This window comes from Cynocephalus volans, chromosome 16 (genome assembly GCF_027409185.1).
Source record: "Cynocephalus volans isolate mCynVol1 chromosome 16, mCynVol1.pri, whole genome shotgun sequence".
In the NCBI taxonomy this organism is placed as follows: Eukaryota; Metazoa; Chordata; class Mammalia; order Dermoptera; family Cynocephalidae; genus Cynocephalus; species Cynocephalus volans.
The window spans coordinates 60827080-60845886 of NC_084475.1; the positions used below are offsets into that span (position 1 = coordinate 60827080).

Below are 18807 nucleotides of genomic sequence, written 5' to 3' on the forward strand. Positions count from 1 at the left end.
GGAAAACAAAAGTTTATTATTATTTAGGGTCATGATCTGACATCTGCTAAAATTTGTGGTGTTAAGTCACATGGTAGAGTGACTCAGCTGCATTTAAAATATTTTAAAGTATTCTTTTTTTTTTTTTTTTTTGGACTGGTAAGGGGATCGTAACCCTTGGCTTGGTGTTGTCTGCACCACGCTCAGCCAGTGAGCGCACCGGCCATCCCTATATAGGATCCGAACCCACGGCCTCAGCACTACCAGCGCTGCACTCTCCCGAGTGAGCCACAGGGCCAGCCCTAAAGTATTCTGATTATAGGAGTGATTTTATTTGTTAAGAAAAACTTGAAGAATACATTAGAGTTTCAAGACAAAAATGGCAGACATTCCTCTCAGATTTTTTTATCCTAAAATGGGATCCTGCTATATATATGCATTTTGTTCTGCTTTTTTCATTTAACCTCATATTAATATTTTAATAAAAGCCCTAAAAAATGTGACTAAAACCTAATGGAACCTAGGTTTAGATAAGCCGCAAACACAAATAAGCCTGGTCAGTGGCTTGTTGCAGGACCTGCTCCCTCTAGAAACAGAGGGAGGGAAAGTGACAGGCTGCCCTGAGACCCTGACTCTGCAGAGCCTTCCCTCCTGCTTTGTAGACATCAGTTCAGCCCTGTCCTGGCCCTTACAGTGACTTAATTACCTGACATTCTGCCTGTCTGTTAACATCCTTCACACACTGTAGCTTCAGCATCTTTTTCTGGTGTTTTCCTTAAGCCAAACTTTCTAGATTTAATTGCCCTGGATGTTCATGGATCCCCTTGTACTAGACTGATTGTCTATATACTTGTTGATATTTGTTCTTGCCAGTTTTCATTTTACTTTTTTAAATTGCAAGGCAAGAGGCCTGTTTATTTTGCCTTATTGCCTAGTGTAGATTCTGAGAATTTGGTACCCAATTAATATGGCTACTTTTTTTTTTAAACCTTATATAAGAAGATTTCTTCCCAAATTACTAGAATCCAATTGAAATAATCTGTTTACTTCATAATTTTATCTATTAATTCAGCAAGCATTTATTTAACACCTGTTATGGGCCAGGCACTGTTGGTTGGTAGGAACTGGGTATACACTGGTGAATGCAACAGGTATAGTTCCTACTTTGGCAGGTCTTCTAGGCTAGATTAATACTAGACATTAAACATAAAATTACACAAATGGATACATCATTTCACCTTGTGATAAGTGTTATGTAGTAGGGTGAGACCTACATTAGGTGGTGGGGGTTGTCAGAGAAAGCCTACTAAAGACCTGAGGGGAGGAGAAGTTGGGCCAGGAGTGACGGACGAGCTCTTTGTGAGAGAGAACAGTGGTCTAAGGTGAATCATTCAGGGTAGAGTGTGGTGACTGGAAACGGGAATGAAATTGTTATTCTCTTTGTTGTAGTCACTAAGTAGGAATCTCAGCCCTCCATGTCATGGGTCTATTAATTCTTTCAAAAAATTTTTCAAGAGGTGCATTTAGCTCTCCTACAAAAGGGTATTTTGGTTTGCTTTCTGAGCAGGTCTTTCTGAACCTGCTGTCCTATCCAGTCTTTACTGATGCCTTTGTTGATGTTTCTGTTAGGCAACTGGGTTGGGTTTTTGACACCATCTACTAGCAAGTTGGGTTTTTGACACCATCTGTTTGTTCAACAAATATGAATTAAGCTTCTTCTCGGTTGCAGATGTTGTACTGGACTGTGGGTCCCCTAGGAGATCTTGACTGACCCAGGAATGATCCACTGAGGAAAAGATACCCTGGGAGAAGGGTTTAGGACCCTCAGCCACCAAATGCCTGTGGGCCTTCCTCCCTAGGAATGGAAACCACCCACTTCATAACCAGTTCCTTAACAATGAAAGAAAATAGCAATTGAAATTTCGTTTGAGCTGTTAGGATTTGTTTCAGAAAAATATTTTGTCCCAGTGTATGTAAGGGAATCATTCTTTTTTGTGTATGTGGCTGGCTGGTATGGGGAACTGAACCCTTGACCTATTACAAGGTCATGCTCTAACCAGCTGGGCTTAACTGTCAGCCCAGGAATCATTCTTTCATTCAACAAATATTGAGAGCCTTCTCTGCATCTGGCACTGTTCCAGGTGCTGGGGATATAGCAGCGAACAGCTTACATGTCAGTGCAGGAAGACAGACTGTAAACAAATAAATAAGTAAAACACAGGATGTCAGAGGGGTTATAATTGCTACAGAGAAAATTAAAAGAGGCGATAGAGAAGGTCACTTGGGAGGTGGAGACAAGTGTTGCAATTGTTAAAAATAGTGGTCAGGAAAGGGCTTACTAAGTGACATTTGAGTAAGACTTGAGGAAGGCGAGCCATGTGGATATCTGCAGGAAGGACATTCCAGACAGAGGTAACAGTAAGTGCTAAGGCCCTGCAGGAATATACCTGGGATACGTGAGGACTAGCACGCATGCTGTGGTGGCTTGAGCAGAGGCAGTGAGGGGAAAGGATGCAGGAGAGGCAGTGAGGAGGAAAGGGGATGGCCACGCATGTGAGACCTTCTTGCCTTTCTCTCTGGTTAAAAGTGAAGACCTTGGAGGCTTCTGAGTAGAGTGGCAAGAATTGACTGTGGGGAAGGAGGCCATGGATGAGATGATGGTGGCGTGGACCCAGGGGAGGTTGTGGGACGAGGGCAGAGTTGGGATGTATTTTGAAGGTAGAGGTGATGGACTGGATGTGGGGTGTGTGGGAAAGAGAAGGATGGGGACATGAATAGGTTTTGGGCAGGCAGAGGTTTGAAAGATCAGGAGTTTGTTATGCTCGTGTTAAATTTAGATCCAGGTTACACACTGGGGTGGATATGTCAGGAAGGTGGTTGGGTGTATGACTCTGCAGTTAGCAGAGAGGCCTGGGTAGGAAGTATAGATGCTCCTGAACTTATGATGGGGTTACGTTATGACCTACCAAACATTATAGCTCAGCTTAGCCTACCTTAACGTGCTCAGAACAATTACATTAGCCTACAGTTGGGCAAAATCATCTAACACAAAGCCTATTTTATTATACAATGTTGAATATCTTATGTAATTTGAGTGCTGTACTGAAGTATGGTTACTACTGGATGCATATTGCTTTTGCACCATCGTAAAGTTGAAAAATCCTGAAGTTGAACCATCATCATAAGTCAGAACTGTCTGTATGTCTTCATGAGCCATCTGTGTACATATGGTATTTATATCCATGCAACTGTAGAGTGACTGCATGTTGGGTAGGAACTCCAGTGCCAAGGGCTTGGGGAGGTGAGAGGGACTAGGGAAGGAGACAGAGGAGAGGTGGCCAGCAAGGTAGGTGGAAACTGGGACCGATGGCGAGTTGCTCTCTGCATCCCCTGTGCAGGTGTGACAACGTGCGTGTGTTTAAGCTGGGCCTCTTCTCGGGCCTCTGGTGGACCCTCGCACTCTTCTGTTGGATCAGTGACAAAGCCTTCTGTGAGCTGTTGTCTTCCTTCCACTTTCCCTACCTGCACTGCGTGTGGTAAGCCCCTGCTTGGGGGTGGGGTGGGGGTGGCTGTGAGATAGTGTCTGTACTTGCTGTTGGACTCTGTTCTCCCTGCAAGGTGCGCAGCTGTGTTCCGGAACAGAGCGGAGCTGAGAGTGCCTCTCTCCTCACTAGACTGTCAGTTGTTTCAGAAGCAACAGAAATTATTGTAAAAAGCAGAACTGATTTCAGAGAGCAGGCTTAGCCAGAAGAAAAAGACCTAATTGTTATGCTTCAGGTCTTGGTCTCTTACCTCTAGCTGCATTGTTAAAACATAAAGGAACTTGAAAACTGAATCTGCAACCTGAGCTCTAGCTAGATCTTGGGGAGAGGTGCGGAAGGCTTGGGACAGACGTGATGTTAGGACTGGATAGTTCTCAATAGAAACTGTGCCTTTGGGGCCTGAGGGCCAGGTGAAAGCATGGCCCTCACGAGTCAGCTAGCTACAGTCTCCCTCATTCTTTTTATAGGACATAGAAGACCAGAGAACTAAAGTGAATTGTTCAGTATCACCCAGCTGTTTATATAAAGACAACCTTGGAGTTCAATAATAACGAATTAGAGCATCTATACTTTGGAATGCTAAGGATACATTAAATTAAAAAAAAAAATGAAAGAAAGTTACAAAAGCCCATGCAGAATCCTACAGTCAGAAGGCAGAAGAGGAAATCGGAGTGGCTTTCTTCCTAGGAACTGCTTCAGTTCCGCCCCAGAGTAATCTTACTTTCTCTGTCTGCCAGGACTTCTGATTACAAAAGATAACAAGGAGCAGGAGAAATCAGCTGTATCATGTCCCTTGCAGATTGTGAGCATCCAGGGAGGTATTCTACGTGGTAAAGAATTGGAAAAATTTTGTTACTTCCAGATTCAGTAGAAACTTGACTTCTATCTGGAAATGACATAAAGATACAGTTTGAAAGAATTTACTTAAATTCCCTTGCACATATGAACTTGTATATATTTACCACAAGATCTAACTTACTCTAAATTTAAGGCTTGGGGACTTCCAGAACTGTTTGTAAAAGTTAAAGCAAAATAAAACAGCACAAGTTGGGGTTTTTAGTTGTAGGATCCATTGCCTGCAATTTCTTAGGCTCAGTCTCAACTCTAACTAGTGAATTTATACACTTTATATATTTGTTGAGTTATAATTCATAGATAATAAAATGTACAGATTTTAAGCGTACACTTGGAGTTTTGATCAACATATACATCTATGTTAATATGACTCATTCAAGATGTAGTATATTATCAACCCAAATCCCCTTATCATACTAGCAATTTAAATAAAATTCACAGTTGAGACTATGTAATAACTTTGGCTCAAACTTAATTTGTTTCTGAATTTGGTGTACTTTCTGCTTTGTTTTCAACGTTGAATTATCTTATTTTCCCAGTTATAAAATGACACACACATATATATTTTATAACAAATTTAGACAACATGGAATATAGAAAGGAGTGGCTCTCATGATTCTATCTACCACAGAAGGAAAATCAACAGTCTGAAGTATATCCTTTTCAGATCTTATATATATACATATGTATTTCTCTTTCTACTTTTTAAAAACAAAAACAGCATCATTCTATACATGATGCAAACTGGTCCTTTTATTTATTTTTTTTTACCAAATATTAGGTCATGAACATCATTCCCTACCAATGCATATATATTATCTTCATTATTTTTTATGTCTAATTAATACTTCATGATATGTATGCTTTTTTGTGTGTGACCAGTAAGGGGATCATAACCCTTGGCTTGGTGTCGCCTGCACTGCGCTCAGCCAGTGAGCGCACCGGCCATCCCTATATAGGATCCGAACCCGCGGCCTTGGCGCTCCCAGTGCCGCTGGGCTCCCAGCGCCACACTCACCCAAGTGAGCCACAGGGTTGGCCCAATATGTATGCTTTATAATTCATTTAACCAAGGTTTCTGTTAATGGATATTTAGGTTATTTCTCATTTTTCACTTTTGCCAGCAATCTGTAATGAACATCTATCTTTCTTGATTCTCATTCCTGAATATTTCCATAGGTTAAACTGTAATATGTATTGCCAAATCCAGAGAGATTGTACCAATTAACACTTTCTTGCGGGGGGGTCTAGCTGGTAAGGGGGCCTGAACCTGTGACCTTGGTGTTCTAAGGCAGCACTCTAACCCACTGAGTTAACAGGCCAGCCCCAATTAATGCTCTTTACTAAAGTATATGAGAGAATGTCTTTTACCCACACTTTCACATATACTGTGTTATTAACTCATATCTTTGTTAACCTGATTGAAAGAAATGATATTTTGTTTTTATTTTCATGCCTTTATAAAAGTTAGTATTGTTGTTGGGCATCTTTTCAAATGTAAATTTGCTATGGGTATTTCTTTTGAAATGTGCCTTCCAATTTTCTTTTCTTCTCTATTGAGTGTTTCTATTTTTAAAAATTTATATCCAGCATCTAGGCCTGGCACAAAGGAGACAGTCATTACTGTCTATATAAGTATGTGCCATTTATTATGCAAATCTGAAACATTTTCAAAAGAGCAGAGGATAATACATTGAGCCCCCATGCAGGCAACACTCAGCTTCTGTAACTAACAACAGGAGGCCCGCTGGTTTACAACACCCTCACCCACTGCCCACCCTACCCTGAGTATTTTAAAGCACATCCCAGACATCATATGAAACGATGCATTTTTTTTGTGTTCTTTGTAGGTAGGGATTTTAACTTTTCGTCATATGGTGCAAATATTTTCTCTTACTTTTCCATTTGTCTTTCAGTATGTTAATTATTTTTGTCCCATAACTGGTTTTAAACTTTCATGTTGTCATATCTGTCAGTCTTCTCTTTAGAGTTTCTGGACTTTGTGTCAGTCTAAGAGGTTCATAAAAGTTCATAAAACATTTTCTAAATATACTTAAAAATCTTTAATTCGTATGGAATTGTTTCATCATAGGGTATAAGGAAGGCTTACATGCCGTTAGATAGTCCATTACTTGACAAAGATTAATATTAAGCCTTTTTACTGGCACAGTAAAGATTAAAAAAAAAAAAATCACCCACTAAATTGCAAGAACAGTTTAACCAGTATGAAATTATTCCCGATAAAGGGCATAAAATATCTACCAACAGTTGTTAAAGTGAAAAGGTGGTTCTGATCAGTTATTTCCATCTTAGAAATTCTGTTTTAAATCCTTGGACCTCATTTTTCTTGGTAGAGCTCCCAAGGCGTTTGCACGTTTGTTCCTGTTATCAAGTGGGAATATTTTAGAACATTCTAAGATGGGTCCTGACTTGTTCAAGATTTAATGCCCTTCTGCTATTCCAGCGGTCGCTGGCCACCTTCGTCCCTTCCTAGTTAGAAGAGGCCCCTGGACCGTAACTGGTCAGGAGGGGTGGGTTGGCCCAGAGGGAGGAGCAGGCAGCGTCCCCCCACCCCCCGGCTTCTCACCTGTGCTGTCCTCCCGCAGGCACGTCCTCATCTGCCTCGCCGCCTACCTGGGCTGCGTGTGCTTCGCCTACTTCGATGCCGCCTCGGAGATCCCTGAGCAAGGCCCTGTCATCAGGTTCTGGCCCAGCGAGAAATGGGCCTTCATCGGCATCCCCTATGTGTCCCTCCTGTGCGCCAGCAAGAAATCGCCAGTCAAGATCACGTGACGGCGGCGCGGGCTGGCTCCCCCGCCTCGCCTTACACGTGCGCAGGGTTGGAAGAGTTGCCATGGGGTCTGTCTTTTAAAAAGTCTGTACCTTTGGACTCTGTGTCTGCGGACCGCCAAGATCCCGCTGTGCATGGGGACAAGTGAGCGTCTTTCCCTTCCCCATACAGAGATGGAAAGTGAAGGGCTTAGGGAGGCCAGGTGTATCTTTCCCAGTGTCACTTCCACATGCAGTGGCTCCTCTGTGGCCGTGGCAGAGCAGTCCCTTGGACCCCGCACTGCCGGGTGCTTCTCCTCTTGGAGAAAGTGGGTCTGCTCCATCCCCGCCCTTCTGGGGCACTCTTGGAGTGGACTCCGCTGTTGACATACACAGCCCCTGACAGACGAGTCCCTCTGACTCTGATGGAAGATGCCAGAACTTTTTATTTGGGGGAACTGTCCTTCAACAAAACCAAACGAAACGCACACAGGGCTTGTGGCCAAGGAGGCTAGTTTTTCCCTCGCGGCTCTCAGCTGACCGGTTTTACCTGCATTTGTGAATCCTTTTCCTCCTCCTACCTCTGCTGAAAGATGGAGACTTAACTTCAGGTGAGGGCGAAGCTAACGAGTAAAACCCTCTATGCCAAAAGCTGTACTCCACTTTAAGCCATTCTTGAAGATGAGCACAAACTTTAAATGTTGACATCTTTTCTGCCTCCCCCTCCCGCCCCAGTAGCCTCAGATACAGTGAGAACAGTAGCCGTGGTGTGACATTCCCATGACCCACCCCCCTTCCGATTTGACCTCTGTGAGATTACCAAAGGGCTCCTTACAGCTGGGCTGGGGGTTCTCGATCAAAATTTGGGAGCAAATATGATGTTTTTTGCAGTGTTTTCTCATTGGAAGCCTGCAGTATGCTATACTATTCTGGAAATTACCTTCAAGAATCTCACCTCTTACTGCTCCAGTATTTCCTGTGGGATTCACCCCCACACTCACAGTACAAGGTGCTGCCTGTGGTTCCTCGCACTATTTGACGGCTCACTTTTCTCAAGTGCTGGCAAGAACTACGCACTAATCTCTTCTTCACTGGGCTGAATGGAAGACCCCAAAACTCTTCTAGGTGTGCGGTGGGAATCACTGACCTCAGGGATACTCATTCTAACTCAGGCATCTCCGGCTTGGTAACATGCCATTGTTGGGAGGGGGCAGGAATGATTTGTCCTTCTTGTGTGGATAGGAGTCATGTCACTGTCCTAAAGTCTCGAGGAGCTGGGAAACAGCAGTTTTTGGCATGTTCAGGAACTCTTACTCTGGTGAGAATTTGCACAAGATCCATAGTGAAAAAGCCCGATAACCAACTGAATTTAGGGTTTAAAATGAATGACTTTGTTCTATTTTTGTGGTTTTCAAATTATTTTAGCAGCCGAACCCCATTTGTAGTAAGAAATCTTTATGGAACCCTAATGTGTGAAATAAGTTGTATTTTATTAACTTAAATTTATTTTAAAGTTAATTTATAGCATTTACTTAATAATATATGAGGCAGTAAAAATGCAAATTAACAAATTGGTGATTTCCAATGTAGAAAAATTTAGTATTGAAGGAGTGTACATGTTGCTTTGTTATAGTTTAAAAATATATTTTAAAAGTGATCTTTAAATTAAATATTTGTGGAGCCTCTACTGTACCTCTTTGAGACCTAGGTGATTCATGGAACAGAACTGCTGTCAATTTCTTTGGGTTTCAAGTCTAGAATTTTTTAAAGGGAAATATCAGACCATCCTCATGTCAGTTTGTTCCAAGGCATGGACTCTGGCCTTACCTATTCTGCAGTATCAAAATGCTCTAAAGTTGGGGGTTTGGTGTATTCTAAGTCCAGCTGTCTTAGTGTGGAAGCAGATAAGAAGCAGAATGTAGGAAGTGATTTTTTGTGTGGGTTTTAATTTGTCTTGAGGGTTTCTCAGGAACAACAGTCAAGGAAGGACCATTTCTCTCTATCAGTTAAATGACTGTTCCCTGGGGGCTCTGGTGACACCTTCACCTCTAGCCCCTGGAAACAGAGATAAAATGGGTCCTCTGAGTGAACAGATCTGGAAGTAAGTGCCCTGACTCACTGGGCTGTTTCCGTCCCTCCTCATTAGAAAAATGACTAAGTTAAAACATCAGAATGAATGCTTTTGATATGAAAAGCAGAATGCCCTTCTAGAAATTGATTCTAAAGAAATATGGAATGGGGTATATTTGAGGACAAAACATAACTCTACTTTTGAACAGAAATCACCATATGGAATGGTGAATCAAGAGAGTAGAAATATATTAATCTTATTTTAATTTGGGTTTATGGCATCATTCATATTTATATAAAAGCACTATCTATACTCTAAAGAAAATTGGGAAACTGCCAAAAAGTTGAAGAAGGAAAAAAAATAACCCAAATACAATCATTGTTAATTTTTTTGTATTTTGGTATACTTTCTTATTTACTTCTCATTTTTTTTTTCCTAATATAGTTGTAAATAGATGTCTTTTAGAGTTGACAGTTTATCCTGTAGCTTGAATGGAATATAAATGCCAGGTGTGTATTTTTTCATGAAGAGCAGGTTTGGAATACACTAGAGTTAGTTATACACTTGAATGCTGATCACTGGATTCTGAGACTTACTACTGAACCTTCTGTTTTAATCAAGCCTGACATCAATGGGCCCTAAGAAATAATGAAACTAATTCTACTTTTTTATATGCTCGTGCACGTGGATTGATTAATCATAGTAAATAGCTGTTAAATACGTGACTTCACAGATTTTGATGTGTTCAGGTTTTTAAAAAGTGAATATCATATTTCATTAATTGTGCAATCAAGAATATCCCCCCTGCCCCATAGGTTTGACATTTAGGAGTTATGTCATGGCAGTGGTTACCCAGTATGACTCTCAGATTTTGTTCTGATTAGAATTTGCCCAGGATTGATTTAGGAAAAAAAATCATTATTACTACCATATGATCGTTTCAGTCTGATTCTTGTTTTACAGTGTTTGATGTTTGATTATTATACAAAAAACGTTTTCTTTCTCTTATGAGTATATCATTATAAAGCAAGCACTTCAGTGAACACATTTAAAGTTGTGTGGGGATGAGATGTCTGAATTCATTTGGTGACAGTCTACATTTTTGGGGAACTCTGTGCCTGTCCAATGAAGAGTGCCTAAAACATTTATTGTAGATCAAAGATGTTCTGTTGGGGAACAAAGCCTGATAGACATCAAACACAGGCTTTGTAAAAATACTGCCACCTCTTCTGTGCATTGGTCTTCTCAGTGGTTCGGCAACTTCTCTTGCCACTCATCATGCTTCCATGATCCAGTGCTGGTTGGAGGCTCCAGGCCTGGGATGTGAGCCTTCCTGGCCCTTTATCCCTTGGGGCTGACATGGAACCAGCTCTGGGGACAGATGAGGGCTGCGGCTTGCCCTTCCAGGGCCCCTCCTTTTCCCCGAAAATGAGCTTGAAATCTTTCACAAGCAGGACTTTACCTGGGTGCTGTTGTTACAGCTGGTCAAAGAGAAGTCTTGGGCCAAATTGGGATTCCCAATGGATTTTATGGACATCATTGTTACAGACTTTAAAAAGAAAAAAGGCCACTACTCTAAGGGACTAATTGAATTGTATATTTCACTATATGTTAAACTAGATTTGACTATTTTATAACCACAATATATAATCAGAGCAAATGTAGTATTTTCAGATATATACCTTGTTTTATACTTTACATAGGGTGTGCTGCATAAGGATGGCGTGGCCATGACTGGTAGCATTTGTTCTCCATTGCTTTGGGAGTGACTTAAGGACTTTTGAAATGGAGGTTTTGCACTTTATGCTTTTTTTGTGAACTGACTATGATAACTATGTTTGATATTAAAGCTGTAAGTGGAGTTTTCTGTGAATGAGTATGTATATGTTTGTGTTTATTTCCAAAATGATTTCTGAAGTTTCTGCAGTGAAAATGTATTTAATGGACTGTAGAGTGAAAAACATTTGCCCAAATTCATTTGTTAATGAATTTGGGTATCATCGTTATTAAACATGCTTAAAATAAGTGTAATCAATTGTTAGTTTCTTCTCAGAGCTGTGTCATGGATACATCTAAATATTTCCAACATAAAATACCTAAAAGCAGTTTATTTTTATTGAAAGTTTTATATCTATATCATATGGTTATAAAATTTCAAATATAGAAAATAGTTCATTTGTGCTGGATTTTATCCACTCACTGGAAGAAAAAGACCTTGTGACATTTCAAAATGGTAAATGACTCTAGCAGGAAAATCTGTATCTACCTATTTATTTTTCTCAATTTCTTTTTTTAATTAAATGATTCATAGGTCATCAGATTTAAATTATGACCATCAGAGATGAAAGACTGGATAAAGCATTATCAAGATTATTACAGTGGTTTTTTAGACTTTTTTTCTGGCTGGGGTGGCCCTGGGACCCTTGGACGATCTGATAAAAGCTGTGGGCCTTCTCTCTAGCAAAATGCCTGCATGTATAATTTTCTGGAGGGTCAGAAGGCCCTAGCACCCCAACCATGTAAAGAGCCCCTGTGTGATAGGAAAGTAAGCAAGGATTTAAATCCTTTCTGGTGCTAAAATTGGTTACTTAATCCTCAGGATTGAATCTTTTTTGAGCCTGTGGCTGAGGAAATTGAGGACTCGGCTTTTGGGGGGACTGTTGGGGGGAGGTGTATCACCCCAGGATACCCTTGCTTCTCTCCCTCAGTCAGGCACTGTCCCCTCCTTCTTGCAAGTGTCTTCTCTTCCTGGGCCTGACTGGGCATGGATGCAATCTCCACAGCTCCCTTTTCCCTGACTACCCTTAAAGACCAGAGCTCAGACCTGGCCCCCCCCACTTTTTTTTTTTTTTTTGGCAGCTGGCCAATACGGGATCCGAACCCCAGCCCTTGGTGTTATAAGGCTGCACTCTAACCAACTGAGCTAACTGGCCAGCCCCCACTCTTTTTAAGGACTTATGTTAAAAGATTACACATTACATTAAAAGACTGTTTATTAAAGGACAATAAAGGGCTGGAGAGAGGCAGACCTAGGGTGCTGGCAACTTCCATCTTAGGAGTCTTCAACAAACTGGGAACTTATATCATTCTGGCAGCCTCTTTCCTGGTTTATAGTTTCAGACAGTCCTTAAGATGGTAGTATCTGGGTTTGTCATACTGTCTTGTCTGCTTTTGTATCGTTGAATTTTTCCATAATAAAAAATTTTAAAACATGCTGTTTGGGTTTTTGTTTTCCACTCTCTGGGGTGGGGCTCAGCCTCCTTTCTACCTGTCCTGAGGGTGCTGGTAGCCACTGTCCCACTTCAGGAGTTCTGGTTTCAAGTGGCACTTCTGTCTTTGACCATCTCCAGGCTGGCGACACCCAGGGAAGCCTTCTCTCTGGGTATAAACTCATTCAAAGGAAAAGATCAACCACACATAGGTTTTTGTGTATTTTATACTTATTAAAACAAAACGTTTGATTCAGCTGCTTTTGCAATTGAGCACAAACAACATAACACTATTTTAAAACGTAACGAATAGCAATATAGTCATTAGGGTTTATTTCTACATTAGGGCTGGGGATGGGAAAGTGGTTGAAGTTAATCCAGGAGCATGCAGTGACAAAATATGCACAGTGGCATGGGTGATATTCACTAGAGAGAGATTTCTGCCAACAAAGGAAGCTGCCGCCACCGGGGTGGGAGGGACCAGGAGAGACTCCTGGCGCAATATTGCCATCTTGTGGCCTTTTTGAGTATTGCTGTCCTGGCTCAAGTGAAGCCCTTCCCAATTCCTAATCATCCCAGAATTCACAATAATTGTCTCAGAACTCATAGAAGGTATGCAACCTCTTTCTAGGCCCAAGTATGTTTCTTTGAATTTTTTTTTTCAAGCATCTGCCTTCCTTTTCCTCTCCTCTTCCCTCAGCAACTCATTCTTCATGCCCTAGGTGTTTGATCTTACTAGAATTTAAAAAATCTGCCCAGTGTAATAAAGCAAATACTTCCTGCTTGTAAAGCCAACTTAACGTAGATGTGATCTACAGGAATTTATCAGTCCACTACACCTAAATTTAATTTTTGGGATAAATAGCTCCATTTACACAAGTCAAATGCCATTACAACCTGAACCTCTTTAAGACTGAATCCAGTTTAAATCAACACCTAACAAATGCCTGCTTTGTATCACCTGCTATGCCAGCCGCAGCAGGCTACAGTGATTCATGCAGCTGTGATCAGTGGGCAGGGGGAGGAGGAGACCACTCACTGGAATCCCGGTATAAGGGAGGAATCAACAGTGCTTGGGAGGCAGGAGAGAGAGAGTAGAGAGGTTTGACCAGGGAGGAGTGGGGATTTAAGAATTCTAAGCTTTCACTGAGAGCCCGATTAATAATATGTAATCTCAGCTCGATGAAAAAATTGGTAAACTTCCTAGGAGTATTATTTTCTTACAAGCAAACCGTATCTGAGAGCCCATCATATAAATTATCTTTCACATAAATTGTCTTACTTGCTCCTCACAGCTACTTTGTGAGGCCAGGATTATAAATGTTCCTGTTTTGGATACGATACAGCTGAGGCTCAGAAATATATTTTGACCATAGCTATTAAGTGGCAGAGCCAGTATTTGAACCCAAGGCTTTTGACATTTAGGTCTAGTTCTCTTTCCACAAAGGATTTGATTTTATTTTCAAAATGGTAAAGGAGGTAAAGGTATTTGTATAGGTGGACACCAAATTGAGATGATCAGATTCAAAACTCTCCTATTAATACAAATAATTAGATAGTGTATAGAGTAGCGGTTGGCATATAGATGCTCAATAAACGGCAGCTAATAATCAAGATCACCTACTGCTAACCAGCCCTGGGTGACAGTGTTGCTGGTGGCCATGGTGAGGAGCCACACCTGTTTCCTGCACCTTCCCAGGGTGGGAGTTTATGTACATACTGGACTCCTTCCTCCTCTGGCTCCATAGCCAAGCTCTCTCTCTTTCCTCAGTGACAGGTTGAAAATCTAGTCACTTCCTGGCCGTCTCTGTCTGGACGTCCAGTAGGCACTTTACTTCTGCCCTTACTCACACTTCTCTTACACCTGGGCCTCGTCCACCTTCTCAGAGAGTGGCGCCACTTTCCACTCAGTTGCCAGAGGAAGTCCCCACCTCCCCCAGTTGTCGCTATCCAATCTGACAGCAAACACATCCTCTCAATTCCACTTCTCCAGTGCCTCACATCCGTCCATTTCTCCGTCCTAGAGAAGGTGGCACTACGCTTGCCAATCCGTCCTCTGTGTCGCAGCCAGAGCTGTCTTTCTGACGTGGAGTCTGACCCTGTGCGTCCCCGCTCAGCACGCCCTTCTTCCCCATTGCTCTTAAAACGAAGCAAACTTCACTTGAGACCCCTAGTGTGACTTAGGTTCTCCTTCCCGACCCGCGCGTGCCTTCCTTTCCTCTCCTTCTGGGCTGCTTCCCCCTCGTCCCTTCACTCGAGTCTTTCAAAACTATGTGTCGTTCTTTCACATGGCCTTAGGGCCTGTTCCACATTGCTGAGTAACCAATCACCCCCAAATTTAGTGACTTAGAACCACGGAAATGTTTTCTCTCACAGTTCGGAAGGCCAGAAGTCCGAATCCAAGGTGCCGGCAGGGCGGGTTCCTGCGGGGGCTCCGAGGGCGGATCCGACGGCCCAGGCCTCTCGCCCGGCGACTGGCGGTAGCCGGCAATCCTTGTTCCTTGCCTCGCAGTGCACCACTCCGGTCTCGGCCTCCATTGTCACATGGCTTCTTCCCTGTGTCTGTGTCCCTGTGCCTAAATCTCTGTCTTCTGTATCTTATAAAGACACCACTCTTTGGATTTAGGTCCCACCCTAATTTAATCTGACCTTATTTCAACTAATCTGCAAAGACCCTATTTCCAAATAGGCTCACATTCCTAGGTTCTTGGTGAATGTGAATTTTGGGGGGACACTATCTGACCCACCACGCTGTCCCATAAGCTGCTTCCTGCATCTGCCAAGAATGTGGAATCCCCTCTGCACGTTTAGCCAAAGGCACCAGAATTGGTTCAGTGTCTTCGCAGCACAGACTCCTCCGTGTACATGCGCGCACAGCCAGGGCTTCCTCCTCCTTTCCCGTGGTTCCTGCACACGCACAGCCAGGGCTTCCTCCTTCTTTCCCGTGGTTCCTGCACACGCACAGCCAGGGCTTCCTCCTCCTTTCCCGTGGTTCCTGCACACGCACAGCCAGGGCTTCCTCCTTCTTTCCCGTGGTTCCTGCACACGCACAGCCAGGGCTTCCTCCTCCTTTCCCATGGTTCCTGCACACGCACAGCCACGGCTTCCTCCTTCTTTCCCCTGGTTCCTGCACACGCACAGCCAGGGCTTCCTCCTCCTTTCCCCTGGTTCCTGCACACGCACAGCCACGGCTTCCTCCTTCTTTCCCCTGGTTCCTGCACACGCACAGCCACGGCTTCCTCCTTCTTTCCCATGGTTCCTGCACACGCACAGCCAGGGCTTCCTCCTCCTTTCCCGTGGTTCCTGCACACGCACAGCCACGGCTTCCTCCTTCTTTCCCCTGGTTCCTGCACACGCACAGCCAGGGCTTCCTCCTCCTTTTCCCTGGTTCCTGCACACGCACAGCCAGGGCTTCCTCCTCCTTTTCCGTGGTTCCTGCACACGCACAGCCAGGGCTTCCTCCTTCTTTCCCCTGGTTCCTGCACACGCACAGCCACGGCTTCCTCCTTCTTTCCCCTGTTTCCTGCACACGCACAGCCAGGGCTTCCTCCTCCTTTCCCCTGGTTCCTGCACACGCACGGCCACGGCTTCCTCCTCCTTTCCCCGTGGTTCCTGCACACGCACAGCCACGGCTTCCTCCTCCTTTCCCCTGGTTCCTGCACACGCACGGCCACGGCTTCCTCCTCCTTTCCCCGTGGTTCCTGCACACGCACAGCCACGGCTTCCTCCTCCTTTCCCCGTGGTTCCTGCACACGCACAGCCACGGCTTCCTCCTTCTTTCCCCTGTTTCCTGCACACGCACAGCCAGGGCTTCCTCCTCCTTTCCCCTGGTTCCTGCACACGCACGGCCACGGCTTCCTCCTCCTTTCCCCGTGGTTCCTGCACACGCACAGCCACGGCTTCCTCCTCCTTTCCCCTGGTTCCTGCACACGCACAGCCAGGGCTTCCTCCTCCTTTCCCCTGGTTCCTGCACACGCACAGCCACGGCTTCCTCCTCCTTTCCCCTGGTTCCTGCACACGCCCAGCCAGGGCTTCCTCCTTCTTTTCCATGGATCCTGTTGGAGTTTCCTGTAAAACCTTTTCATGCTCCCTGATTCGAGCGGGGGAGTGGGTGCCCCTATCCACCTTGAGAAACACAGTGCGGGGTGGCAGCATTAAGGAGGGCAGGCTTATGGGCTGAGTTAGGAAAGAGTGGGCATTAGTGAGCTTGCCTTGGGGTTCACTTGGCAGAAACCCCCTTCTGTCTGTGGACATGAGGGAGTCTGGCGGGATGAAGCCACCCAGGCACACACCTCCCCACTCCCATCCCTGTATTCCCAGTGTCAAGCCTAGGGCCCAGCCTGTCAATCACTGCTTGGGAGATGGAATCCAAACATCAATTTATCAATCAATCAATTCATAGAGCAGGAGGCGTTCAGGGTGTGGTGGGAATACCTTGCCGTCAAGAAAGTCTTGCCGGATTGGAATGCGGTATCCAAACTGAGACCTGAAGGGTGAGAAGGACAAGGCGGGGTAAAAGATCTCAGGGTGCAGGGCAGAGCTGGCAGAGGATGGTGCCTTTGTCGCCTGCACCTGGTTGGATCTGTCAGGAGTACAGGTGATCCTGTGAAGATGGTTGGCTGGTTGGCTGGGGACTGTCGTGCAGGGTCGTGCCCAGGAATTGAAAATATCAGGAAGGGGGGGCTACGACCTGCAGGACACAAGGCGATGATGCTGACTTGGCCACTTCGGAGAGGAGTGTCCTGCCCATTGGGACAGGACGAAAGGCAGAGATGCTCTTCTCTGGGGCCCAAAGCTGGCGGTGGGGAGGTGGGGGCGGGGGGTGCGGAGCCGGGAAAGCACAGAGTCCTCCAGAGCCCTCTGGGAGCCGCTGGGGGACAGGGCCCGGCACCCCGCCCCGCGCCGCGGCTGCCACCACCGCTGACTCCGGCTGCAGCTGCCGGAGCTCCGCGCTGACGAGCCCGCTTCCAGAGGGTGGATGTAGCTCATGGCTGATGACACTAACGCTGCAGGGCCCCAGACTTGCATCGGGCCACTCCAAGGCCTGGTTCAATGTCTTCTTAATGAGATACCCTAAAGTGTGTATGTTTCAGGCCCCATAAAACCAAGCTGTGCCTCTGTGAGACAGCACAAGAGAGCGCAGTGTAGCTTCACCCTGATCTAGCTATAGATCTCCCCCTCCTCAAGAAACAGTCCCCTTCGCCTTGTGACCTTTTGGGGGAAAAATAATTATTTTGTCAGCCTCTCTGGCATACCTTCATTTACAGCATGTTTCTTACCCTCGGTGCTATTAATAGTTTGGGCTGTCTTGTGCATTGCAGGATATTTAGCAGCATTCCTGTCCTCTAACCACCCAGATGCCAGTAACATCTACCCCTCCAGTTGTGACGACACAAAAAGGCTTCAAACATGGTCAAATGTTGGGGAGGGAAGGGGGCAAATTTGCCCCTGGTTGTGAACCACTGATTTATAGATAATCCTCTGGCCACAGAGCCTGAACACTTGAGGCTTTCCTTTTCCATTGCTGCTGGTGAGTTCAGCCTCAAGTCTTTTCCAGAGATTTCCACCGCGGAGGTGGAAAGTTCCATAGCCTCATTAGTTCAGGCAACAGTCTGGCACAGGGCACAGGGCAGTGGGCTTGGTCAGCTGGACACTGAGGTGGAGACCTGGGTGCAGTCAGGAGAGGGCCTGGGCTCCCTGCCCCCAGTGGCTGCAGCTGCCAGCTGTGGAGAAAACAGCTGCTGGCCTGGCCTGGGGTACCTTGCTCTGCTCCCACAGTGCTCGTCTCCCAACAGTAGAACGTTAAAGCTGGAAGGGATCTGAGATGACCTCTAGTCCACTTGCCCCCTTTTCTTTAAAAGGTGTTTAAGGTGCGAACGCTGAGGTGCAGGGCCCAGCAATGTGTCTTCCATGGTTATGTAGCTTTATGAGGTAGAAGCAAGACCACACTCAGGTCTCTGGACTTCGAGTCCAGGGCTTTTCTGCTACCTGGGTGGCCTCTCTATGAGTCCCCTATTAAAATGCAATCCCCTTGGAGGACACACACCATAAACTATATGAGTGGCTGTTTGACAAATTACCCTCAAACTTAGTGGCTTGAAACAAAAATAAACATCTACTCTCAGTTTCTGTGGGTCAGGAATTTGAGAGTAGCTTGGCTGGGCAGCTCTGGCCTCTCATGAGTTAGGGTCTGTCATGAATTTCAGTCAGATGTTGGCTGGGGCTTTTTTTTTTTTTTTTTTTTTTTTGTCGTTTTTTCGTGACCGGCACTCAGCCAGTGAGTACACTGGTCAGTCCTATATAGGATCCGAACCCGCGGCGGGAGCGTCGCTGCGCTGCCAGCGCAGCACTCTACCAAGTGCGCCACGGGCTCGGCCCTGGC

The 18807-nt window shown here is 44.9% G+C and overlaps 1 protein-coding gene across 3 annotated transcripts in view; it reads left to right on the forward strand.

Moving 5' to 3' along the window:
* Positions 1-8596, forward strand: part of ACER2 (alkaline ceramidase 2) — a 34666-nt gene extending 26070 nt beyond the window's left edge. For 2 of the 3 annotated variants that reach the window (XM_063080831.1, XM_063080832.1), the window contains exons 5-6: positions 3378-3515; positions 6983-8596. In XM_063080831.1, coding sequence (XP_062936901.1) covers positions 3378-3515; positions 6983-7169 — 325 coding nt within the window. In that variant the 3' untranslated portion in view covers positions 7170-8596. The remainder of the gene's footprint in view (positions 1-3377; positions 3516-6982) is intronic. The other variant, XM_063080833.1, reaches the window with a different exon arrangement.
* Positions 8597-18807: the final 10211 nt, after the last annotated feature.